This window comes from Malassezia globosa (assembly GCF_000181695.2).
Source record: "Malassezia globosa CBS 7966 chromosome Unknown mgl_sf_8.1, whole genome shotgun sequence".
NCBI lineage: Eukaryota > Fungi > Basidiomycota > Malasseziomycetes > Malasseziales > Malasseziaceae > Malassezia > Malassezia globosa.
In genome coordinates, this window is record NW_001849864.1 from 56,573 (window position 1) to 80,835 (window position 24,263).

Below are 24,263 nucleotides of genomic sequence, written 5' to 3' on the forward strand. Positions count from 1 at the left end.
CGAGCGACACTCGATCCCGCTTCTTCGTGAACTCGACAAACGTCTCGTGGCGATGGAACATTGGTCCATCCTCGATCCCGATGCCGATGCCGAGCAGCCAGCATGGAACAAAGATGCTGTTGCGCGGGTATCAAGTGAGGTCCGACGTGAAGTGCGTGCACTCATGCAAGTGTGAAAATGTTGAATGAAACGCGCATGCACATCCAGGAGCTAGCCAATCAGTCGCACGTGGATCGCAAGCGCAAGCGTCCCTTGAGCTCTGCAGAACCACAAAAGCGTGTTGCGTCAGAGTCTTCCTATGCATCCTCAAGCCGCGTCTCGTCAGGAAGCAGTACTGCGAGCGCGTCTTCGAGTGGTACGGTTCACGTTCATGCATCGTCGGCACCTCCGTCGCAAACGCGCATGTCATCGCCACCGTCGCCATCGATAGTGCCGTTGTCGCCGATGCCAACACCACGTCCTAGCTTGCCGGTCCCGCCTTCTCAGCGTGTGGGTCCTCGCCCGTGTCCGCCCTCCCCGAGCCGCACACCACGTCCTTCCCTGCCTGATCCACCATGTTCTAGGCCGGAGCGTGTCACTGTTTCTGATCCAGACTTGGCAAACGAGACAGCCCCAAGTGTGTATGACGATCGCGAGGCGGAATCTGTGGCCGAGTCTGAAGCCCAGTCTGATGCAGATGAACTCTTACAGTCCGAGTCGCCGACCGAACGTGATGATCGAGAAGCGGCAATACGGGTATCTGAAGCGAACACATCTGACGCTGATGCTGATGTTGATGCTGCAGCGCCAACGTCCTCGTCGAACTCCGAGCCTGGTCGCTCTACGCCAGCAAAGACACGCAACACACTCGCCACGCCCGTCCCAAGTCTTTCCCGCCCAGAGCGGGTCAAGAGCCCCCTGCTCGCATCACTTGAGCGTGCCGAACAACGTTCTCGGACGCCGCCACCGCCACCGCCACCGAGCCTCCATCCGGAAGATCACGCGGAGCATAAGAACTCGAACACACGCGTGTCGATCATGGAGCAAGATAAGGAGCAGAACAAGGAAAATACAACGGGTCACAGCGATAACCCAAAGAAGAGCGACGACAAGCCTGAGCCACAGCGTGAGCCCTTTGCGCAAGTCGGCAACCACGTTTCTTCGTCCATACCAAGCAGCGGACTCCGTGCACGAGCGCAGAAGTACCTGCAGACAGTTGAGAGATCATCTTCTGGTCAAGTCGAGTCATCGCCATCAGCCGCCGATGCACTTTCCACTCACGCGCTAAAGCGAGCAAACACGTACCAGCCGTCGGCACTAAGTGAGTCGCTTCGTCGTCGTATGGCGCGTATTGAATCAGCCAATTAGCGCAAGGTGCAACAACATGTAGACTATTTTTTGACGCATCTCCGAACTTTTGCTGCGTCTCTATAAACTAGCAGATTAAAAAAAAAACTACAGTGTGATGAGACTAGGACATTTGTTCGCTTACTTCGTCTGGGTAACGAAGATGGTAGAGTCCATGCGGTGAAAAGGAAAAAAAAAAATAGGGATGGATATCTACAAGTTTGTACAATTAGGATACAATGCAGTCTTCGCGAATTTTGATGCCATACATTTCAGCATCGACATTGCTCTCGATCGTTTTAAAGTCGCAACGCGCACGCAAAAACTCATACATTTCCTCAGGACGCATTGTTCCATTGCTGAGTGTTGTGTCTTGGACGAGTTTTGCAAGCTCTTTGGGCTCATCAATAATAAACAATGAAGCTACGCGTTTCAGAGCACCAAAGAGAGTGAGAAGGGATGGTTGTTCCAGCGTCTCGATGAAATGAAAGTAGTGATTCAGATCAGAAATCACGCGCACACCGCCCAATGTCGAGATGATCTGCCGCTTCAAGTGCTTGCACAGAACTGAATAAAGCCGGAACCCAATCTCCTGGTAAAATACATCAAGCAGAGCCTTGTCTGCACACGTAGCTAGCAAGTGACAATATGTGCGCATCGTCTCACAACATTCAACACACGCGGCTGTTGGTTGTGAAACATCCACGTACGCCTCTAGCTCTGGGTAAAAGTCGCGTGGATTTTGGTGAGTCAGAACAATGTATTCAAGTTGTTGTACAAGCAGCTCAACTCCAGCGCTAAGCCCAGCAGCGACATGCTCGTCAAGATCATTCTCAAAGCGGCGCTTCTCACGCACAGCTGCATTCGTGAAGTCCGCCTTGCCGGAGCATATCGGGGTCAAGACGCTCGAAGAACACTTGGGTCATCTGCTGAATAGTATCACCAATATGGACGAGCTCGAAAAAAAGAAGCAATGGCCCCACTTGGTCGGCTGCTTGACCATGACGGATGCTTCCTGAGCTTGAGGTGCGGTCATGCTGCGCTGGATTGTAAGCGCCAATCTGTTCGCGAGCTGTGCGGAATCCGGGCGTCATGTGCTCGTCATTGATGGAAGCGTACAGTTGGACCAAAGCCTGGACAATAGTGGCTTGTGCACGGGAACGCAACTCCGAGTTTGTCTTGCGCACAAGATCGAGTCGCTGAAGCGACACACGCGTAATGTTTACCATATCCACAGCTGTCTCAACATTGAGAAGGGAGGACATTGATAAGCGGTGCGACTGAGATTTGCGTCGCTGGCTTTCAACACTTTGTGCGTGAGCAGACGTAGAAGTAGCATCATCATGTTCATGGTCGTGGCCATTTACTTGTCGACTTACAGCTTGCCACTCGTCATCGTCATCGTCGTCATTTTCTTCTCCGATCCCCAAGGGCGCATGGCCCAATCCAGCGTACCCTTGTGTCGACTCGGCTTCAAATGAAGATGCGCGCGAAGATACTTGCTTCGTTTGCTCTCTGCTCACAGCGGGCAAAAGCAGAGCACGCGTAAAGTTTGCCATGAACGAGCGCTTGTCTGCGGCCGAATGTGGCGTTAAGGGCATCGATGACGCTGCGTCCGATGCCTCCTGCAGCATACTGTCCAAGTCCCGCAGCCACCTATCACAAACATCCTTCAAATGCTGGTGTTGCCATGCTAGCTCTAGCAAAACATATTCGTCCATATGCTGAAGCCAAACATGACAGATGACGGCCTTCGTCGTGTCCGGATCTGATATGCCAGACACACATGTGAGACGCTGCATCTCGACCAAAGATTGCACAAATACTTGCAAATACACTTCCGGTGGTGCATTTCGTGCTTCCTGCAAAGTATTTGCCAAGTAGTCAGCAACAATCTCATGCACAACCCTTTCGATGAACACAATCTCGACGGGCTGAGCCGCTGGGAACACCGCCTGTATTAAAGCACATTCATCTGTCAATTCGCGCTCAAGATGCTGAGCAAACTTTTGTAATGGTCGTAAATGAAATACGCCCTGATGATCCACCACGTCATGCGGGCTGTGTGGCATACGCTCATTTAAGATTGGACGCGAGCTCACGAATGCTTGCGCCACCGCGTTGCCACCAAGATCATGCAGTTTGGCAGCATGCGGGAGTGAGGGACGTGTGGTTGTTGAAGTCGATCCAAGGACTTCGTCAATAAGACGCAGGTCCCATGCTAAAGCTGCGTACAGCTTCATCGCCTGAAGTGCTTCGCTAGAAGAAGCAGAGTCGGTGTAACTGGCCTCATTGGCTTCATATGCAGTGCGTAATTGGGTGCTCAGCGCCATGGAAGCGAGACGCAACTTGGCACGCACTGCAACTTCATCCTCCAGACCCGGTGAAGGCACGCCTTGTACATGTTCGGAGGCAAAGCGCGCTAAAGTACATAAGAATTTGCATTGATCAGTCACATTGGGAATTTTTGTAAAAAGCCAAGAAGATGTCGTAGATGGTGCATTCATAAAAGATCGTAGGAAGGGTCGTAAGACATGGTAGGCACGCTGGACTCGTCGAGAGTATGGCTTCGGGGTAGGAGAAAGAGTTGATGGTGGATCCCAATCGAGGTCAGCGAGCAAGTCAACCACTTTGGACGAGGCTGCACTTGGTTGTCCGGATATCGGTGGTGGGTCCTTCCTTGTACGCGTAGCAGGCATGGGTATGGGTTCGGGTGGTGCATCGAGAAGCGCATCGGGCAGCGATTCCATCTTCTGCCAATGTATTCTGTCCCAGCGCCACTTCCACAGTTTTTCTTGGCACACCAAATTCCAGCACTCGCGCGATGCAAGTGCAACAGAAGTCAAATCTGACACTGGGACAAAATCGAGAATTCGGAGCATGACCCTCCTGGATAACCCACGGATACTAGGGATCTCGTCGTCTGGATCGTGTGCGGAAGCGCCATTATCTTTCGTGAGTGTAGAAATGATCGGCGCAATGCGCCGTGGAGCAATTGGTGCCCATCGATCCATGTGTGGATGCAGGAACGAATTGTGTGCGACGGAGTATGACGACGTCGCTGTCCCTGGATGCGTACTATACCGATGCTGTGACGCTCTAATGAAATCGAAATCGGGGCTGAGCGTTCCAACAAGCGACTTTCGTCGGTAGCCGCGGTGCATGGCAAGTTCTTTTTAGAATTACATAAGCATGCACAGTGCACGATCCAACCCGTCGAAGGGAAGCTGATGCCCAACGACGTACGAACTCAGTGAGCTGTGAGCGAGCACTGCGCCTGATACGCGTCACATCGCAGAACCTGTTTGCGCGCGGCGTTTGGTGCACTGAGTTTTTCATTTCCAGCACGCAGTCGCATCCTCAGCGCTGGGAGGTAGGGTATGCCACACAACCGGTTGTACAAATTTGCAGAGCATGCCCGCCGAATCTAGCGCAGTTGGGCCAAGGGGTCGGCTCCTTGCCGACCACCAGTTCACACCATCGCCCACAAATACGTCATTTCGTGACTTGCTCATATTTGAAGAGCGTCTTAAGCAGAATGCTGAGCGCATGAAGAAGCGCAAGCACAAATACCAAAGTATGTGTAGTCTCGATGGGCTGACGCAAGTGTTCTTGCTTTCCTTATCTTTTTTTGTGTTGTATATGGCCTACATGGTATGGACTAGCTCACACGAGGTATGTGCGATACTAATATTGTATAGCCATGGCAAGAATATGGCTAACGCGAGTGTTTCGCTCTTAGCGCACTGCCCTTTACTATTTACGCGTTGGTCTTTTATCGATCGGTTGCACTATGTTTTTTCTTTTTTTTGCTAGTGGATTTTATGCAGACTCGATTCGTGCTGCAAACAAGTGCGTATACATGCGCAAATGGAGTGAAGGTGGCTGACCACGTCAGATTTGTGCCTCAAGCGAATCGATCGCTACGGACATTCAACATGCATCTAAATATGCCGCACACATCCAATGCTTTTTCCTGGATTCCTGTTTGGCGCAAGTCCTACTTTGCACAAAGAGAGTCCCATGCCAATACAGAAGAGCAGCGAATGCCCCGCTCATCAACGCGCATGTTCTCACGCCGGCCTTTTGCCCCCCAAATTCCTCCCTGTCAGAATCAACGGGGAGAAATTATTTTCTCTTCGCGTGTTGACCCTGACTTCCGTGAAGGTTATGAGCGATATCGCAATGCGTTCGAGCGCAAGCGTCGCGAAAAAATGGAAGCGCAGCAACGAAGCCAGCCGGGCCTGTGGCCGTTTTGGCGTTCTTCTTCCTCTTCCAAGGCATCCTAGGATTGGACCTGGGCGTTTTCTCCATGTCGCCTATTCTACCTATATACCCAATTGTCACCCGTTTTGTATAAGCGCAATATCCATCGCGTCATCATGCTTAAATAGCGTGCACGAATATACTTTTTTGTCCGTCTGTGTCAGATTTGCTACATGCTTGGTTTTTCAGACTTGGTCGTGCTGGTTCCCTTGAACGATTTATGTGTTCATTTATTCACCATTTGTCGTCCGATCTTCCATGAGCAGCTGCTCCACTCCGCTCGAAACACACCACCACAACCCACTGCTCACTATTGACGTACACCTCCACGTTGACCATCACGATACTCCACCTGTGTTTATTCTCTCCACCACAACACATGCGTGGCGGACGAGCCAAGAGCACGGCGAGCCGCTCGCGATGGAAGGATCAAGATGTGTTGGATGTGATTCGGCGCAGTCGCGATTCAGGGAAAGAAACGCTTGTAAAGGGCGGCATCGCGCGGCTTAGCTTCGGATCAGATGGACCTGGCGACGACGACGACACCTTGTGGGTATGGGACGACGAGGACTTGTTGCCGAATGGTGCTCTCATGGTGTCTGCGCGTAAAGCCACTTTTGATGATCGTTGGCCATATACAGGACGTCGTGGTTGGCGTCCCACAAGTAATAAACTATCAGAGGCTGGGTTTCATTTCACGCCTACGGCCGAAGATGAGGACGGATGCACATGCATCTATTGTGGTGTTGAGCTTGGTGGCTGGGAGCGCACAGATGATCCCGTTCATGAGCACCAGCGGCGAAGGCCATCATGTCCATTTTTTCACTGCATTCTAGCAAATGCACTTGACTCAAATGCGCTTTCAAACGAACAAAGCAAGCCGAAACAAAGCTTCGAGGGACAAGGCATACACAAGGATGAGGGTGACGAACATGATTACCTTGAATCTCACTACAATCGTGAGCGCAAAAGAAACAAACTAACGGATAATAAAAAAAAAGAAGAACAAGAAGAACCGAACCATGACTCAGAACGCCACAGCCGTATCAACGCCGAAGGCGCCATGCAAGCAGACGACTCTCGGACTGATCACGAACAAGAAGCGGTCGAATACAGTAACAATAGCGATGGCGAGGGTGATGATGAGGATGAAGAATCAGAGGACGAAGATTATCAAGAGGAATCTTCCTTCACGAAACAGCCTCGACGAAAGAAGCTTGCATCGAGCCAGCGCACGGCTTCGTTTGAAAGTCATCACCATACACGCAGTGCGGGTAAATCGGAGCATTCGATACTCGAAACACATGATGCACTTTCAAGCGATGCTCGAAATACGAATCCAATCTCAGATGAACAGTCTGTTAGCAATTCTCGGACTTCTATATCATCAAAAGTATCTACTTCCGCATCTGATGCTGAATTAGAGGCTGGTACCGGAACTGATCATGGTCCAGAATCAAATCACCTTCAAGAAGCTCATAATGAACGTGCATCTACGCGCGAAAACTCTCCGCTAATAAAACCAGCAAGTCCAGCGTTAAAGCAGCATGTCTCAGTTAACCAGCGGACATCCCTACCACCGGCATCACTTTTGCCAACACAGGTGTCGCCTACAGCCGAGTCCGAGCAAAACGCTCAGTCAAGCCACCAGGGTGGACCCGAGTCGGAGGATGAGGCTGCTGTCGAGCGCATGGTCACTACAACGATGTCTCATGATGCTAGAACTACAGGCCCGTCCAATCCATCACTTCCTGATCTGCAAGACTTTCTTCCTATTCCATTCCCGCACCGCCAAAGTCAAGTGCCGATGCCACCGATGCCTGATCCACGCAAAGTGAGCGTGCTTGAATGGATCACACAGCAGCAGAACTACCTTCTAGATACCATGCGGGAGCGCATTGAACAAAGTCTGGCTAATATGCGACGACGGAATGCCGATGAACGCAAGCGATTGGAAAAAACCATGCGCTCGTCTTGAACGACTGTGTGCTCGTGAAGACTTTTTTTTTTTTGAATCATAGTAATTTCAATTTATCTATTTTTTTTGCCATAGATACAGAGAAAACGCTTCATCTAGTTTTTACAATTTGGCACTGTGACGCGCAAAGTACAAGTTAGTTCCCAGTGTCATGACAGAAGATGTGCACCAATAGACGAGAAGAATCGACGGCACCTGGCACGCGATAGGAATACTCAAGATTGCACCAACGCGAAGTGCATTTGACAGAATGCGTGCACGCGGGGGTTCTTCTTCTAGATCTGCTTCTTGCTCTGTTGAGAGGCCAAGGTCCGATTCCCGCACACGCCGTTGCTGACGTGTCCATGACGTTAGTTCCACGTTGACCATATTCAGTGAGCCACAAGCAAGCGGCATTGTAAAAGTAGGATCCCGGTCTGCGAGAGTCGGTCCACCTAACTTTGTCAGCCGATCAGCCATGCCCGGATCGAGGCCTTTGTCAAGCAGGATTTGCCGCGTGGCCGCTGACTCTGCTGCGAAGGTTTCATCAGGGGACCACCAAGGCACAAGTTCTTGGGCGAGCGGCGTATCCGGGAAAAATGCCGTTTGCCGAAGCAGCATAGTCAGCAACACAAACAATGGAATGTGGACGGCCAAAGACGTAAGTGTCGTCATGGTTGGTGAGCAATGGTACAATGACATTAAATGGCTCCATTTCTCTCCAAGCTTTCGCTGAATCGTGTGAGTTACCAAATTCTCTTTGTCAGCACTTGGCGGCGTTCCGTCACGCGGCTGATGACGCTGCCATATGGATGCAGGGATCTGCCGCTGCCACACACGCCATTCCGGTAGTACGACCTGCACAAGCCGGTCATTTCTGCGATGCTGCCATAAAGCCAGAGGTATCGAAACACATGAACGCAGCAGGATTGTGACAGCGACCACGGAGTATGTGTATGGGTATGCCAGGCCCAGGTCCATCAGACCCATGTACTCGGGAAGCGACACCATGTGCCGAGCCAATGGATCGAGCCATCCTGACTGACTTGGGAAGCAGCGTCTCGGTGTGACGCTGCCGCACAAATTCCAGTGGTCTTCTGGAGCACATGCTAGCTGTGCGCGTAGCTCTGCACCCCATGCGAAGAACCTGTAACATCTTGTTCGGCTTGCCGCTCCTTGTGAATTAGATGATTGTAGGACTGCTAAATAGTGGAGAGGCCGCGTCGCGGCAGACACGGCCTTGGCGTGCCATAATATTTGGTTCTCGCCAGACCTCCAGTGGATAATGGTCATGCGCTGGCCTGGTCTGAAGGAACCGACTTCCAGTTGTGCAGGTGCTCAACGATATGCATATCAATCCTGAACGAGCGTCTATAACGACGGGACCAGCACAGACAGAATATACGATATACCCAGTCACATTCATCGAGCTTGGCACTGAGTTTCGCACAGGCTCTGGGTGCACGTTGTACAGGTATTCGTCCCACTACTCGTGTTCATGCCCGGTATGGCGGTACAATACCGAAGTACCTGTCCATCAGAGAACTTGTGAGCATTTGATCGATGTGTTAGGTGACGAATACGAGCGAGTTCGGACGCAACCAGATCCAGAAGCTGGCTCAGTCATGCTTCTGCATACTCCGACGAAGAGAAGACCAAGATCCTCTTCTGACATGCCATCAACACTCACACCTACTAAGCGAACGCCCTCAAAACCGGGAAGTTCATCTTTGTCTGACGATGCGCTCGAACTTTGTGATGCACCGATGAAACGGCAAAGACCTGCTTCTTTTTCCACAGGATTGTCACCGGATCGAAGTGCGCACCGGAAAACACGCGTGCCTCTCTTGCTTGCGAATGCTTGGCCAAGCAACCTGCTTGACACAACAGATAGCATGCAAAAAGATCCTACTGGTTGGTGGATTAGTGAGAAGCTTGATGGCGTGCGTGCATGGTGGGACGGTCACCATCTTTGGTCGCGGAATGGACAAGTATGGAATGCTCCACCATGGTTTTTACACGCTTTGCCACGAGATATTGTTCTCGATGGCGAGCTTTGGATAGGTCGTGGTCTGTTCGAGTACACATCCGGTATTTGCCGTGCTGGGCATGGCAGTACATCAGATGAATGGCAGAAGGTCAAGTTCATGGTCTTTGATGCACCTGATAATGCGTCTACGGAACCTGTCGAGCAGCGCTGGGATCGACTCCGTGTTTTGTTTCCTACGGCACATCTGGGCCGTACGTCTTCTCTTGAAGGGGGTCACGTATACATGGTCGAGCAAGTGGCATGTGATGGGCGCGAACACTTGCAATCCCTGGTGCAACAAGTCTTATCGGTGGGCGGCGAAGGCGTAATGCTTCGTGCACCTTTCTCTGTTTATGAGCGACGTCGTAGCTCCAGCTTATACAAATGGAAACCCACGCTCGACGCTGAAGCTCGGATCGTCGGCTATGAGGATGGCCAAAAAGGTATGGCGGGCTTCGTGGGTTCTTTCGTGTGTGAGTCATACAATGATGAGTATGCATCAGAAACACATCGGTTTCGTGTGGGCTCCGGCCTCACTGACGCATTACGACGCCATCCTCCGCCTATTGGAACAATTATTCGATATCAATACGGCGGCATGGGATCCCAAGGGCTTCCACGGTTCCCACGCTACGTTGGCATTCGTTCAGATATGTAAATAGATTAAGAAACAGAGAGCCGTGACTCTGCTATTCATGACCAACGCTGCTCGCAGTGTCAAGTATTAATACAAGACATCGCGTGACACCATCATTCTGAAATCATGGTATGATCGTGAGAAACTTATACACGATGCTATCTATGCACACACACACTGCCTCTATGGAGCCTGGAGAGGGCGATCAACATCGGCTGGTGCACCCATCGCCATATCTTTCTTGATTTGTGCAATCGCACGCGCCGGGTTCAAGCCCTTAGGGCATGTGCGAGTGCAGTTGAAAATCGTGTGGCAACGGTAGAGCGAGAACGTGTTCTCCAGACGCTCACGACGCTCGGCACCATGCGCGTCACGCGAGTCAGCCATCCAGCGGTAAGCCTGCATGAGGACGGCAGGGCCAAGGTACGCATCACCATTCCACCAGTACGATGGGCATGCCGTTGCACAGCAAGCACAGAGAATGCACTCGTACAAACCATCGAGATGGCGGCGCTCTTCTGGGCTCTGCAGATACTCGCGACCACCCGGTGGAGGGCCGGCAGGCTTCAAGTATGGCTCAATACTGCGGTATTGCTTGTAGAACTGTGTGAGATCAGGAATCAGGTCCTTGACAACGTGAGTGTGTGGGAGAGGGTAAATGTTGCTCTGACTCGCATCGCGATCGATGCGGCACAGACAAGCGAGCGTGTTCACACCATCAATGTTCATCGCACAGCTTCCGCAAATACCCTCACGGCACGAGCGACGGAAAGCCAGGGTCGAGTCTTGTTCGTTCTTGATCTTCAAAAGCGCATCAAGAACCATAGGTCCGGTCTGGTTCAAGTCGATGTTGTAGGTTTTCATGTGCGGCTTTTGCGCTGGGTTTTCTGGGTCCTAGGTGTTGGTTAGCATTGACATTTTTCTTTCGCGAGCCTGAGGTACCTACCCAGCGGTAAATCTTGAACGCTTTCATCTTTGAGGGGCGCTCAGCAGCTGGTGACGCCATTGCCGACGAGATAGATGTCGAGAAAGTAGCAGCTCCCAGCATGCGAGGAGCATTTGCGCGCATAGCCACACGCAACGAGCTTGGAACAATCGCCATCATTCTCCAAAGTACGGCCTGGCGTGTGTGTGGGAAAGAACTTGCTGAGGTTTCCTGTGGGTTTTGGAGACTTCCTGCTCTCGGGATAAAGCGGAAAAGCTGTTCATTGCTAACCGGTCAAACGTGATTGGCTACAAGTTTTCCACTTCGGTTCATGAGATAACGTGTTCTGACTAAATACATTTACACACATCTGCGTGTGTTTTGCCCCGTATTTCAGCATTCTTTTTTGTTGGCGTGATAAATGTTGTGTGGCGTTACAGGAATTTCACCTAGTAGGTGGAGACACATAGCTACTTGACGAGCTCGCCACGTGCAGCAGACCCTGTGTCACCTAGAGTTCTTGGTCAGGGCGCTCTGCAGCTGGCGCCCCACCCATAATAGATAGGTGTTGCTCAAGTTAGAAGATCTTGCGGAAGGGTACTCCAAAATGGTGACGTGTGCCAGTCTTCCATACAATGCGCTTGTGTACCGCGAAGAAATGTCGTCGGGGCACCTGTGCCTGGTGTCATGGACTGTTCACGTGTTTTACGAGCTCGTTCTGCTGACTCGTAGTTCAAATGAATATTGTCCATGGACGTGGCAGGCCCATTCTCAGGTGCCTTGCTTGGTGTCAAGTACCATACCTTGCTTATTCCTTCATTTAAAAGATATTCTCGTAGGCGAGCAAAATTTAGCCCAACCTGTTTTGTTCCATGCGAATCATCTGAAAGTGCGAGGCGGCCACACGCTTTGGTGATCATACGCAGCACGTGGCGGCCTGGATACGTTTCATCAGTCCAGCCTTTACGAAATGCTGCAGAGTTCACCTCAAATAGAGCACCATAGCTTGCAGCAAAATGAATGTTTCGCTTCAGCTTGGCGTGAATAGCGCGGCCATCTGGAGTTGAGTTGTCGGGATACCATGAGGCATATGGCTCGAACAGACGGTACAAATCAAAATGTCCAATAACCTCAGGCCGCAGTCTGTCCATGACCTCAAACTGTGCATCCAGGTACGCTTGCAACATGGTCATGTGTCTTTTCTGGTCGCGTTGACCACTTTTGAGAGCCATTTCATATGTCGGTCTGTCAAAGTCAATAGGAACACCGCGGATGTGGTGTACAGATCCGACGATGTAGTCGACCAATCCGCGACCAATGCAAGGCGGTGGTGGCAACAATTGTGTGGGAGATAACGAAGACAACTGGGTGTTGGATTCTAGGAGACGTGCAAGTGCGTCAAGCGAGTGAGGTGACTCGATATGTTCAGTCTCACATCCCACCAGCACATGCATCGGGCGCGGCATGTTTTCATACATGCGTTGCAATGTGCGTGCCTTGACCAGGTAGGCCTGGAACTGCGACGTGAGTGAGTCTGGTGTCATGCCAACCTCGCGCTCTTCCGGATACAAATGCGCATCACGCCAACGTGGCACATGCTCAGACAAGTGGAAGTGTGTGAATCCCAGTTCATACGCTCGAGCGAGCACTTGGTCTAGTGTGGAGCTTGCGTGTCGGCAAAACTCGCCAGAGTGTGAGTGATGCGAGTGCATGAAATGGACGGTCAGCTTCCCATCATCAAGCACACGCGAGAATACGTATGTATGCCGATGACACCAAAATTAACACGTGGATTTCTTGTGCGACATAGTATGGTCATTGGCTGAGAGCTAATTCACGGCAACTTATATTTTTCCCCTTGAGCTATCGTTGGTTGTGGTTTCGGTCAGGCACCCTCTCCACATTGCTGACAGTGCGAGTGCCGTCGGTGCCTCAGACCCAAGCTGACGACAACGAAAAAAGGCGGCAAGAGTCAATCTGGCCGCGTCGGTCATGCGGCCTAAACGGATTTTGGGATCCAAGCAGGGATATTACAAAGTGTCTTATGATGTGGTTCCCGGCGGACAGGAATCACAGAAAACTCCTGAATGGCTGCCAAAGCATCAAGTACCTGCTCATCTCGTTCAGGTGTGGCGTCAGCAACGGACTGATCGACTAGTATTCAAACAAAGGATCAAAGAGCGAGCTTCTATCGATGCATCAAAAAATCAAGCGCAAGTTAGTCTCGTGCACTCATCGTTCGCTGAAAGTGACCCCAGAGTATCAGAAACAGCACCCACATCTGCCGTCGGGCTCGAGTCCTACGCAAGACATTCAGACGGGCGCGTATTACCATCATCAGTCCGACCGCCGACACAAGGGAAAGCGATGGAAACAGAGTCAGATACACTTCAATCCCAACATTCCAAATCTACGCTGTTGTCAGTGCCAGCGCTAGCACCACCAGCGGTTCAATCACCAGGTCATGCACTTGTTCATCCACCAGCTTTAGTCGCTCATGTATCATTACCCCAGCTAAGCCATGAAGAAACTGATGGACCGAAATCATCGCGTCAAAGTGTACATACTCGCGCATCAGCCCATGGTTTATCCAATGTCCCCACCGTAATTGAGGGTCCGTGCAATATTGAGAGATTAAGGCACATGGGACAATCTCAATCACCATCACCATCACCATCAGAAGCATCATTTTCAACTCGCACCAGTGTCATCCTGCCTTCTTGCCACACAAAAAATACCCACAGTTCCTCGACATATGACGGTGCTGCTACAGACTCAGCGTCAAGAGAGACGCTGTCTGATGGTCAGCCATTTGTTCGCGCTTCGGCTGATTTGCATGATCATATTCAGGCCTCAAACCATGGCTTCCACTCTGTGCCAGAGCACATATCTTCATCCCATACTCGTTCTTCTCCCTCAACTGCAAACACAGAGCCTGCTAACTTCGCTAAGCAAATTGTTTCCCCGTCGTGCACTGCACGCGCTAGTCCGTCCGTTGACTTCGTTGAATCAAATCCGCAACATGTCTACGACGAATCTCAAAGAGTATTTGCACATAAAGGCTCGTCTATTCCGGATGATTCTACAAATCCGGGACTACATGCTTCTGAACAGGGGGGCTTATCAGGACTTATGCACCCTACAAATATGCCTAAGGCACTACCGGAGAAACATGCACAAACCGCTTTGCTATCGTACAACTCATCCTCAATGTCACCTAATGAATCAACTACGTCAACCGTTCCACATGGCTTGGCGGGTTCCGATGGACCAGCGCATGAACGAACTATTTCTCACTACCAGTATAAGGCACCTGCGATAAAGCCACACTCAACCGCTGATGCGGCATCTTTTCAAGGCCAAATTTTTAATACTTTGTCTTCACAACCATCGACTGAGTTGTCGTATGTCTCATCCGAACGTAACGAATCGGTTGTTGAATCAAGTAATAATAAGGCAGGAACAACAAACACTGACCTCCCTATTCCGAGTGCTTTTTCTGCACCCTGCGATCCAGCTTTATCAGCTCCGGTCTCTGACGGGCTTTCTGACGCTGTTCATGCCACAAACACCATTAATTCCGAGACTTCTCATGTCGCGAATGAAGCGCGAGCGCGTACAAATCAGGGTGCCCCGAATCATGTCACAGGGCGTTATGATGCATCTTCCTCGTATTCACCGCGTTCAACAACGCCTGTTGTGTCTCGTTCAGGTCGTGTTGTAAAGCCCTTATCAACTTCTCAAGCGATCCCCCATGACCCAATCGCACCACTGATGAAAAAAATCGAGACACAACAGGAAGAAGTTCAATTTCTGCGTAGTATGTACGAAGAAGCATCTTCCATGGCAAGTCAAAATGCGAACGCGCTGTCTTTGGCACAGCAAGAAATCGCACAGCTCCAGTACCAACTAAAACAAGGCCTGACAATGCAGCGTGAACTTTGTGCTGTGCAAATGGATCATTGGAAGTCTGAGGTGACTATGGCACAACAACAACGAGCGCTTGAGGAATGGAGAGCACGCGCTGAACGAGAAACAGCAAGGCTCTCTGATTCAAGCAATTTAGCAGAAGCTACGAAAAATGAATTGCAGGTGGAAACCTATCGTCCGAGTGATCGAATCCAAGACAGCGTGGCGCAGGAACTTGCTGATTTGGCTTCTGAAGCTCAAGAAGCGCAGCAGGCTGAGCAGGCTCGGCTGACGGAGCGTTGCTCAGGTATGGAAGATCGTCACCTGGCAAACTATACCGCGGAAAATATTCCTGCCAATTCTGAAGCTAATACTATCGTATCCGACAATGTCTCGATGACTGTTGCTTCCACCGCCATGTCACGAACTGAAGAGCCGTCTGTGCTTGATGAGGTAAACGAGAATGATTTTGATTCTCGCCACGAAGCTCAAGGTCCTAACACCAGCTTGTCTCTGTTTCGATCTTCAATTCATTCTTTGTTGGAACAGGATGTAGGACACCATTATGAAAACGTGTCTCTTGTTGCACACGAAGGAACGGGCATGCTACACACCAGTTCTCCGCGTCTGTCTACACGTACACCAGAACAGACAGACGCAAGTGGAATATATGATCCAAAAACAAAGGATGCCTCTGAATCGTCTTTGATTGCAACTTCACTACCAACACCAGTCGAAATAAGCCCTGATCGAGCGGATTCGTCCAAGTTCACGCTCGATCACGCGCCTTCATCTGATCCTGTTCATTCGTCTGCAAGATACGAGTCTACGCCTCCGTTGATGCACGATGTGTCTATTTCATTTGAGAAACCTCCTCATCTGTCGGAAGTGCCTGTGGCGCGATGGAAACGGCGCAAACACAGTAACGTAAAGTCTCCTATGAATGTATGATAGGTCCGAGGTGCTTGTTTCATAGCGTCAATCGTATTATGTGCATGTGATTTGTGGGCGTGTCAAAGAGTGTGGAGGAGGCACAGCTGCCCACGTGTGTTCGACCGCATTCAGTTGACATTGCAGCTAGTTATGCGTGCCGTTCATTCTCCCACTGCTCCTCTGTTTTGTGGGAGCTTGGTGGTATGGAGTCCGACATGTCGGCACAATCGCCAGAGCATGCATCCATCGAGCGCAAGCACCCAACAAAGTCTAATCCACCTACCTTGCGAGAGATCGCTTCGAGGTTTAATATGCTTCCAAGCGATGCCACATCATCGTCGTCATCTGCATCGACCTTGTCGAAAGATCAGAATCCTGCAGGTACGTGTGGGCGTCATTCTCTCACCGTAGCACAAAGTTTAAAGCGCCTAGGTCTCGCTGGTCGGCTAGAACCTTCGGCCTACTCTGCGAACAAGCCTGCCGCAGGTCAAACAAAATCATTGAACATGCCCAGTCTTAATGACATTCGTGCTCGCTTGAATCAGCGTGGCGTTGATATCACCTCCTCTGCTTGGAGCCCTAAAAAACAAAAAAACACTTCTTCTGTCGGAAGCGAAACAAGTTTATCCCCGACGAAAGAGAAAGGAATATCAAAAATGGAAACACTTGGTCGTGCCGAAGTTGAAGGTCACATGTCAACGCAGCCCTTGGAGCAGTCGAAGCCATCTAAACCTTTGCAACCATTGCATTCATCTGAGACATCAACATCTTCATCGGCCTCTTCTGAACCGGACCCGACGGTCCAGCGAGGGTCAGGCGTTGTTGCGGACTCTTTCGCGCGTGTCTCTGTGACAAGGACTGGCCGCGAAGCTGCGATGGAGGCAAAGCATGGGGTCAAGCATCCGCTTGAAAATGAATGGACATTGTACTACGACTTGCAAAAACTTCATGGCTCGGCAAGCAGCGATCAATATGAAGCAACACTCAAGCGCGTAGGCCACTTCACAACGCTTGAGTCCTTCTTTGACACATTTGCAACGCTGCATCGTCCGAGTCGACTGGAGAAAAACTCCAACTATCATTTCTTCAAGAATGGCGTCAAACCCCTGTGGGAGGATCCAGAGAATGCATCTGGGGGGCGCTGGGTTATTACGCTACGTGATCGTGGACAGACTGCGGGCAGTCGTGCTGGTCATGAGGCGTTACTGGACCGCAGTTGGATGTGGCTTGTTCTGGCTCTTATCGGTGAGACTCTCGAAGAGAACGATCTCGTCACTGGCGCTGTGTGCTCATTGAGAGGCAAAGGTGATCGCATCACTGTTTGGACGCGTAGGAAAGAGCCAGTGGACGAAATTAATTCTCTGGGCCAGCGCCTCCTCGAATTGCTCGAGCTCCAAGATGAGCCCGGTATCCAGATGGACTTCAGCGTGAATTCTGGGTCCAAAGAAAGTCAACAACAGTCTTACATGCGAAAACATCTCACAAGTCATGCGCCATCTGCACAAAAACAATTTCTGCAAGAACCCCAGTCTCGTGAATCGACGCTGGGGACCTGGCTCGATACCAATGCGACACTTCATCCCGCTGATCATGTGCGATACTACGCCCATCAGCTACATTCTAACGATCAACCAAAGTAGCGTGGATCTCAGGTAGACCCATGGACTTATCGACATATAGACAGACAATTACATAGACAAGAGAAACAGGTTTTCAGGTACATTGCATTGTTGAATATGTTGTTTTTGATTACATGGAAACCATCCCATTCAATGCAGCTCTAATGAATCGCCGTCATGAATTTCATCTATTATCAGTATTCATTCAGATCTTTTATACATACAGTCGGCCAGTGTAATATGATCTTTAAACGTCGAGTACGACTTTTTCAAAAATGATCTAAGTATTAGACTCTACACTCACAGCCCCCTCCCTCCAAATTGCCTCCCATCTTTTCCTTCTTTATACGTACTTTATGCGGGGCGGTACCAGTCTGGGCCGCAATCAGTTTCTTCAGATCACCCACTGTGTCTTCGGGACTGCACTTGACACGTACTTATATCAGCCGCCGAACATGCGTACCTTTCCGTCCCAAGCGGTCATTTGCTATTACTTCAATCATGCGCATATTCGTCGTCCAAGTCAATTGTGTCAGCGGAAGCTCAAAATCCTTTTGATCGATTATAAGAACACACTCAGACGATTCAGAGCATGGGGCGAATCGTACTCATTCACCATTCGAATGGAGGTGCGTATCCCAGAGCAACTACTTTCACGCTTAGCAGGTAAATCAGTGAGGTGCATCCTTGTACAGTGTTGACATTGTCTATGGCAATCGCCATCGTAGCTGGCTACGGGTGCGTGAGAAGGTGTCTATTCCCAATCGATGAGAGTGAATATAGCTGATAGGCTTCATCATCAATTGAAGATGTATTCTGGGTTTTCCGTATAGAGCTCAGCACTTGTCTGAGTGAGATTGTCGAGATCCCCTCCAATTCAGCATGCGTTCGTGCATTGGTGTCATCTGACACTAGCATCACTTGTGCATCGCATCTCCGATACAAATCTGCACAGAGTGCCACAATTATCTGGTCATTTGTCTTTCCAAGGTGAGTGACTCCGTGCAAACGTACCAAATGACTGGTTGGTGCAAGAGAAGATAGTGTTTGTACGTGAAGGACCCATCTTTGAGGAGGAAGGGGAACTTGGTTCAAATCGAGCGAGTATTTTTGAGTCTGAACGGTCTGAAGAATCCAATGACTTGCACGCCGAGCAGATGTCGCCAATGACACACCCTCTTCCTGCCGGCTTGATGTCTTCAATACATCGAGTTCTTCTAACACCACCAGCGGTAGAACCAAATAGATCCTTGGAGAAAGCGATAACCCCGAATATAATTCATTGAGCTGCGCATTACAAACTGCTTCGATATGTTGGAGTGTGTGTAGGAGTATATTGCTGCACAAGTGAGCAAGAAAAGCGACGTACGTATCGAGGACCCATACGGCACTGGACGGTTGAATCCATGTAAAAAAGGCTGTATCTTTGGATATACGAGGCATCTCAGTCGCATGAGAAGATTGTGTTTCATCCTGGTCCATGAGTTCTTCCGTTGAGCAACATTCGTTCTCCATGAGAGCATTCCCTGAGCTATCTGCGACTGGCTCTTCACGCGAGATCGTTATTCGTACAGGACCAGAGGGCATGTCACCCTGGTAACTTGCATTAAAGAAGTCGGCGTAAGTGTTCATCGAGCGTCCAGTCAACACAGTAAGCACGGGCACATGTAAACGTTATGCTGGTAACGAAACAATCGCAAACTGCTGGTTACGTGGAGGAGCGTGATGAAAACGTCATAATGGCTTCATGAGGCAAGATTATCGACGAACACTTGCGTATAATCCCGTCCAAATGATTGCAGCGTGAGTAGAAATTGAGCAAAATAGACCTTCACCAACGTAGATACAGGTGTATATGTACACAATCGTTATCAATGAGACAAACACTATCAAGAACTCAAGCGTAGAGGGTGGAAGACAGGAAAAATAGGTTAAAAACATTGTTCTCGCGAGACTGGGTTAGTTCGAGTGTGTAGCAAAATAATGCATAATGACTTCATATGTTAAGATCGTCAAGCCAGAGTTCGGCACCGTGCGCACTAAATTTACACCCATGCCACGATAAAAGCCAGAGATGCCTTCATGACGCAATATCGATAAAATTGTTTGCATAAAACTGGTGTACTGACGCTGAGCGACACCACTTTGATCAGAGAAGGTTGGAACCATCTGCAGACGAGTGCGGAGAACTTCGTGTGGGTATGTAACCATCGAGGCAAGCATTTTTGAGCCACCACTGCATAAGAGGATGGAACTCGGTGATAAAGGATCACCACGCCTGAATTCGGACGTTAGGCTTTTGAAGTGTTCGTAAAGAGGAAACTGTACAATAACATGAAAGACACCGAGAAGACTAGGCAGTAAGCCTCTGTAAAAGGCCGCCATGCCCTCACGTCGGTATATTTTCACGAATGCATCGAGGGTATTTCGATACTGTTCATGTTTCGGGACTGCTGAGGTCTGGAGCATGCTGCGTGTTCTGACCACCCACATGGGACTTGTACAAGTTGTGCTTGTGGCGCCAGCTAACAGAGCACTTGCAATGTGCGTGGCGAACGGATGCATATTTGACAGAACAGTGTTCTCAGAAAAAAATCTCTTTCCACTATCATATACACAAAAGTAGATCGCCCATGTTGGTAGATATCCAATAACGGTTGGTCCCAGACCTCGATAGAATCCTCGTAGACCATCCTCAACCCAGATCTTTTGAACGACATCTAGCATGGCGTCAACAAAAAAAAGATTCACGTACTAGATACATCATGAAATCCGCCTCCCTTTCGAAATCCATGTGCGCGTACTTCGGTACGAACTTGTAACCGCGTTTTGATCACATCCAAAGGACATGTCACAATACTAGACACAAACCCTGCGCAAGCTCCGGAGATGGCCGAATGCCGCACTTCTTTCTTATGCTGATCACTTGCAGTTTTCGACATGCCCTGTCGTCACTGCTCAAGCGCAATATGCTTAGCTTAGGGTCTACACGCGCAGATCAGTCGCGCACAGGTAACGGCTGCGTGTGTATTTGTGCGATAGAAACAGAGGGGAAGGAAAAAAAAAATAAGCATGTTCGGATGGGTTTAGGGCGGCCTCAAGTTTCTGCCCTCCATATGTCAAGCTCACGCGCCAACGGAAGAAACCAACAGGTTTTGCGAAATTTGGGTTGCACCCGCTTCACTTCGAACTCCACACATTCATACTGTTAGGGTGTGACGATTAAAGCTGAGACATGATGGACGTGTGATTGTCTCACCCCGAGCCCAGAGTCGCTCTCCACAAGCACATTAAATCCACAACAGGTGCAAATGGCTCGCTTCTTTCTCCGCGGCGACATTGAACCCCATCCTACATACGATCTTTTGGGAACTCTTGCTTCACGAGCTTGCCGAGAACTAGCATGTCAACAGCTGGTGTTGTCCAGCAGGTTGGGAAAGTGGGGATTGCTACTGTGCAGCTGATGTGTTTAGTGCATTTGGTGAACGCACATATGTTTGAAGTTCGTTCAGTACGTGATTATTATGTATGAACATAGCGCGCTGATTCCACAGTGTAAAGGAGCGTCTATGCTTCCCACAATATCTCCCTCAGGTGACTTGGTCCTGCATGCGCGGCTGCCATTTCTGCGAGTGCTCAGTATGATGCCATTTGCCACTTCTGAACTAAAAAGCCGGTACCCAGAGGTGCCACCGGATTTGCCAGCGAAAAAGCTTGATCCTAGTGCAGGGTTGGGTCTACGGCTAGGCGATATGGTAGTTGCTATATCGCCGAGTGATCCTTCAAGAACAGTTTGTAAGCGGATACTCGGCATGCCGGGTGATACAGTACTTGTTGACCCACGAGAGGGCGTCTTGTCAGACGCAGCCGAGTTGCTTGCTGCACACTTCGAGGCAGGGGCAGGGGCAGCCCTTCCATTACTTCGCATGCAGTCCAGTCGGACAGTGACGGTGCCACCAGGTCATGTGTGGCTCACGGGCGATAACCTGGCGAACAGTACCGACAGTCGGAATTACGGGCCTGTCCCAATGGCACTCATCAAGGGGCGTGTCATAGCACGATGCTATCCACGACCCCAATGGTTTGCTCCAGCATTGAAGAAAGTGCGGCCAGCTATGGACCTCGCAGCAGATCAAAGAGCCGCTGCTGGAACAATGGAGCATTATCTAGCTTGATGCTGATGTCGCCGAGGAAATGTTCAGGCAGTTCATTTAGCACATCGGCGTCGCTTGCTTCGCGATTAGGCCCACCATATCCCAGCGACACGGTTTCCGTGTTGCCGATACCCGGTGCATTCACGTAATAACGCAACGAGCCCGTCGGACCAGTGGGTTCGCCACCTATATGTTTGTGGCGCCAGTGAGCAGCGGACGTCTTCGCGTCTCGATATACACCACACATGTAGGTGCCGTCATCCAGTGCTTCAATATGCATGCCAGTAAGGGCCTCAGATAGAGCTAGCTGTGCACGCAAGCGTTCATTTTCAGCTCGATACGTTTGCAAGGCATCACGCAATGCGTCGTTCTTCGCTAACCGTTTGTCGATCGACGAGACAGAGGCTTGTTCATCCAGAACCGGCTCGTTCGGCGCGAGCATCGGTTGCTTCGACGACGAAGCCTGGCTCAGCGCAGGGTTTCGGTTGATATTGACAAGAAGTTCAGACTGTGGAGTGGACTCTTGGCTCTGTCGATGTCAGTATCTAGTGTCGTTGGAGGGTAGGTATTAATGTACATACTCGGATTTCCTCCCAAATTTTTTTCTTGTCAAAGTTTTGTGCGCTCTTGACAAAATCGAAATCATCCTGAAACGAGGGTGGTGTTGAGGACGCGGCACAGCTAGCTAGCGCTGGTGCCGCGGAAGGTGAGGAAGCTGAGGCGGACGCTGCCGAAACTGATGCTGATGCTGCCGTGGCCGCTGCTGACGATGCAACTTTCGCAGCTTCCACAGCTGGGAAAGAAGCAGATGAAGGCGCTGGAGATCCAGTCCGTTCTGTCTTTTTGCGATTCCGCTTCTTTTTCTCCGAAGCCGACAAATCAGGAGTGGACATACTTGAAGCAGGCTTGATTGTCTGAGATGCTGAAGGAGTATTCAAGTTCACCGTGCTTACATCAAGGAGTTCATTGCGACGTATATGAAAAAGTTTTCCTGAGTCTGCTCGGCGAACGGATAATGTCGCTGTGCCTTGGTTCACCGACACAATCGTCCCGATGAACGGCTGACCTGACCGCGGCGTCAAACAGACCGTAGTCCCAACAAACGAGGCCATACGTAAAGAGACACAATAAAGAGGGCTCTATAAATGTGTCTGTAATACAACAATCGTTTGATGAACAACGAAAGCACCCCTTGCGTAGTAGCTAGCGGACGAGCAGCGCAAGCACGAACGTGACAGTGAGTTCAATCGAAGCGAGAGGACTAGGTTGATTGTTGCGAAGGCATTTTTTAGTCATCTATAGGAAGAGGCCACGGCCGGTCGGGTGAGGCCTTGGCCTTGAAATGTCGAAGACATGCTAGATAGGTTGCCGTTCTTCTGAGAAGGTTCATGGTTGGGCGACTCAGCATCGCCTTCTTCAAGTGTAAAAATTGGGTCTCGTTCAAGTGGCTCTTGTGGCATCTCGGATATTGCGTTTCCGTGGGATCGTGCCTGAGCTGGTTGGTTCGCGGAGGAAGCAGCATGCGTCGACGTGGCGTTATTGGACGAGTGGCGAAACGGAGCCTCTTCGAGTGAGAACACCTCTTCCTCAGGCTCACCAGATTCTTCGCGTTCAGCTTGCTCCATCAAAGCTTCACGACGTTCCATCGCATCACGAACCTCCTCGGTGCGGAAGAAGTAGAAAGAGAACGTGGCAAGACAGCCACCGGCGACAAGATCAATGAGATAGTGGTGCATCAAGTACATGGTCGACCAGTAAAGCCAAAAGCAGTATGACCAGTACAAAATACGCGCATCGAAGCGCCACGGGCCCAAGTGAAATTTCACGGGGAAGAAGTAGCTGAGGAACAGGGCTTCACATGTGGCTGTGGCAGCATGCAGAGAGGGAAATGCGCCAAAGACGACAGGCGCACTGCTGAATGCGATGGTATAACCAAAACCACCAAATATAGCATCAATACGGGCGAGACCAGCGGGTGAACCACGCATGCCGTAGTTCGCCGGCGAGAGGCCCTCGCGGAGCTCATACCATGGCGGGGCGCATGGAAAAGCGATTTGCACAATGACGCCCATTAAGTTCATGAATCCGAACGAGTTTGCAAACACTTTCACACTTCCTTCGGGGGCATATACAAAGATAAAGGCAGCAACAATAAAGGGAGCCATGAAATGGACGACGCCGTATGGGATCCAGGCAAGCACGTCGAGAAATGGATGTCCAAAGCGTGTGAGGATGTCACTGATATTTGCACCATACCAAATGGTCTCAAGTGTGGGCAACACAGAGACCCAGATGTGTGGACGCGCAGACACGTCGATGAAGCGGCATGAATAAAATAGCAAGAGCCATAGCAGAATAGGTGCAGCTGGTAGAAACAGCTGTGATGTTATTGGTAAGGAGAGCACCAGCATGTACAATAGTGGAATAATAAGCTTGTAGGGAAAGGATGGCATTCCCATGACAATCATGGAAAACACCGCCACTGAAAGCATGAATCCGTATTTGAAA

At 50.3% G+C, this 24,263-nt stretch overlaps 14 protein-coding genes across 14 annotated transcripts; 7 read left to right on the top strand and 7 right to left on the bottom strand.

Annotated features, from left to right (window-relative positions):
• Positions 1 to 177: 177 nt before the first annotated feature.
• MGL_3098 (uncharacterized protein) lies at positions 178 to 1,347 on the top strand (the record flags this gene model as incomplete). Its single annotated transcript, XM_001729502.1, has 1 exon — positions 178 to 1,347. The coding sequence occupies one exon, from the start codon at positions 178 to 180 to the stop codon at positions 1,345 to 1,347; it is 1,170 nt and encodes a 389-aa protein (XP_001729554.1).
• A 208-nt stretch (positions 1,348 to 1,555) lies between these two features.
• On the bottom strand, positions 1,556 to 4,340 carry MGL_3099 (uncharacterized protein; the record flags this gene model as incomplete). The annotated part of the gene is made up of 2 exons (XM_001729503.1): positions 1,556 to 2,184; positions 2,231 to 4,340. The coding sequence occupies 2 exons, from the start codon at positions 4,338 to 4,340 to the stop codon at positions 1,556 to 1,558; spliced, it is 2,739 nt and encodes a 912-aa protein (XP_001729555.1).
• A 400-nt stretch (positions 4,341 to 4,740) lies between these two features.
• MGL_3100 (uncharacterized protein) lies at positions 4,741 to 5,615 on the top strand (the record flags this gene model as incomplete). The annotated part of the gene is made up of 2 exons (XM_001729504.1): positions 4,741 to 4,903; positions 5,143 to 5,615. The coding sequence occupies 2 exons, from the start codon at positions 4,741 to 4,743 to the stop codon at positions 5,613 to 5,615; spliced, it is 636 nt and encodes a 211-aa protein (XP_001729556.1).
• A 356-nt stretch (positions 5,616 to 5,971) lies between these two features.
• On the top strand, positions 5,972 to 7,570 carry MGL_3101 (uncharacterized protein; the record flags this gene model as incomplete). The annotated part of the gene is made up of 1 exon (XM_001729505.1): positions 5,972 to 7,570. One exon carries the CDS (start codon positions 5,972 to 5,974, stop codon positions 7,568 to 7,570), a length of 1,599 nt encoding a protein of 532 aa, XP_001729557.1.
• Positions 7,571 to 7,672: 102 nt separating this feature from the next.
• Positions 7,673 to 8,224, bottom strand: MGL_3102 (uncharacterized protein; the record flags this gene model as incomplete). The annotated part of the gene is made up of 1 exon (XM_001729506.1): positions 7,673 to 8,224. One exon carries the CDS (start codon positions 8,222 to 8,224, stop codon positions 7,673 to 7,675), a length of 552 nt encoding a protein of 183 aa, XP_001729558.1.
• A 998-nt stretch (positions 8,225 to 9,222) lies between these two features.
• MGL_3103 (uncharacterized protein) lies at positions 9,223 to 10,236 on the top strand (the record flags this gene model as incomplete). The annotated part of the gene is made up of 1 exon (XM_001729507.1): positions 9,223 to 10,236. One exon carries the CDS (start codon positions 9,223 to 9,225, stop codon positions 10,234 to 10,236), a length of 1,014 nt encoding a protein of 337 aa, XP_001729559.1.
• A 162-nt stretch (positions 10,237 to 10,398) lies between these two features.
• On the bottom strand, positions 10,399 to 11,317 carry MGL_3104 (uncharacterized protein; the record flags this gene model as incomplete). The annotated part of the gene is made up of 2 exons (XM_001729508.1): positions 10,399 to 11,109; positions 11,162 to 11,317. 2 exons carry the CDS (start codon positions 11,315 to 11,317, stop codon positions 10,399 to 10,401), a joined length of 867 nt encoding a protein of 288 aa, XP_001729560.1.
• Positions 11,318 to 11,712: 395 nt separating this feature from the next.
• Positions 11,713 to 12,852, bottom strand: MGL_3105 (uncharacterized protein; the record flags this gene model as incomplete). The annotated part of the gene is made up of 1 exon (XM_001729509.1): positions 11,713 to 12,852. One exon carries the CDS (start codon positions 12,850 to 12,852, stop codon positions 11,713 to 11,715), a length of 1,140 nt encoding a protein of 379 aa, XP_001729561.1.
• Positions 12,853 to 13,783: 931 nt separating this feature from the next.
• On the top strand, positions 13,784 to 16,000 carry MGL_3106 (uncharacterized protein; the record flags this gene model as incomplete). The annotated part of the gene is made up of 1 exon (XM_001729510.1): positions 13,784 to 16,000. The coding sequence occupies one exon, from the start codon at positions 13,784 to 13,786 to the stop codon at positions 15,998 to 16,000; it is 2,217 nt and encodes a 738-aa protein (XP_001729562.1).
• Positions 16,001 to 16,488: 488 nt separating this feature from the next.
• On the top strand, positions 16,489 to 17,622 carry MGL_3107 (uncharacterized protein; the record flags this gene model as incomplete). The annotated part of the gene is made up of 1 exon (XM_001729511.1): positions 16,489 to 17,622. One exon carries the CDS (start codon positions 16,489 to 16,491, stop codon positions 17,620 to 17,622), a length of 1,134 nt encoding a protein of 377 aa, XP_001729563.1.
• A 129-nt stretch (positions 17,623 to 17,751) lies between these two features.
• MGL_3108 (uncharacterized protein) lies at positions 17,752 to 18,110 on the bottom strand (the record flags this gene model as incomplete). The annotated part of the gene is made up of 4 exons (XM_001729512.1): positions 17,752 to 17,789; positions 17,826 to 17,865; positions 17,955 to 18,037; positions 18,065 to 18,110. The coding sequence occupies 4 exons, from the start codon at positions 18,108 to 18,110 to the stop codon at positions 17,752 to 17,754; spliced, it is 207 nt and encodes a 68-aa protein (XP_001729564.1).
• Positions 18,111 to 19,560: 1,450 nt separating this feature from the next.
• On the bottom strand, positions 19,561 to 20,094 carry MGL_3109 (uncharacterized protein; the record flags this gene model as incomplete). The annotated part of the gene is made up of 1 exon (XM_001729513.1): positions 19,561 to 20,094. One exon carries the CDS (start codon positions 20,092 to 20,094, stop codon positions 19,561 to 19,563), a length of 534 nt encoding a protein of 177 aa, XP_001729565.1.
• Positions 20,095 to 21,170: 1,076 nt separating this feature from the next.
• MGL_3110 (uncharacterized protein) lies at positions 21,171 to 21,776 on the top strand (the record flags this gene model as incomplete). Its single annotated transcript, XM_001729514.1, has 1 exon — positions 21,171 to 21,776. One exon carries the CDS (start codon positions 21,171 to 21,173, stop codon positions 21,774 to 21,776), a length of 606 nt encoding a protein of 201 aa, XP_001729566.1.
• Positions 21,777 to 23,047: 1,271 nt separating this feature from the next.
• MGL_3111 (uncharacterized protein) lies at positions 23,048 to 24,223 on the bottom strand (the record flags this gene model as incomplete). Its single annotated transcript, XM_001729515.1, has 1 exon — positions 23,048 to 24,223. The coding sequence occupies one exon, from the start codon at positions 24,221 to 24,223 to the stop codon at positions 23,048 to 23,050; it is 1,176 nt and encodes a 391-aa protein (XP_001729567.1).
• Between the last annotated feature and the right edge of the window lie 40 nt (positions 24,224 to 24,263).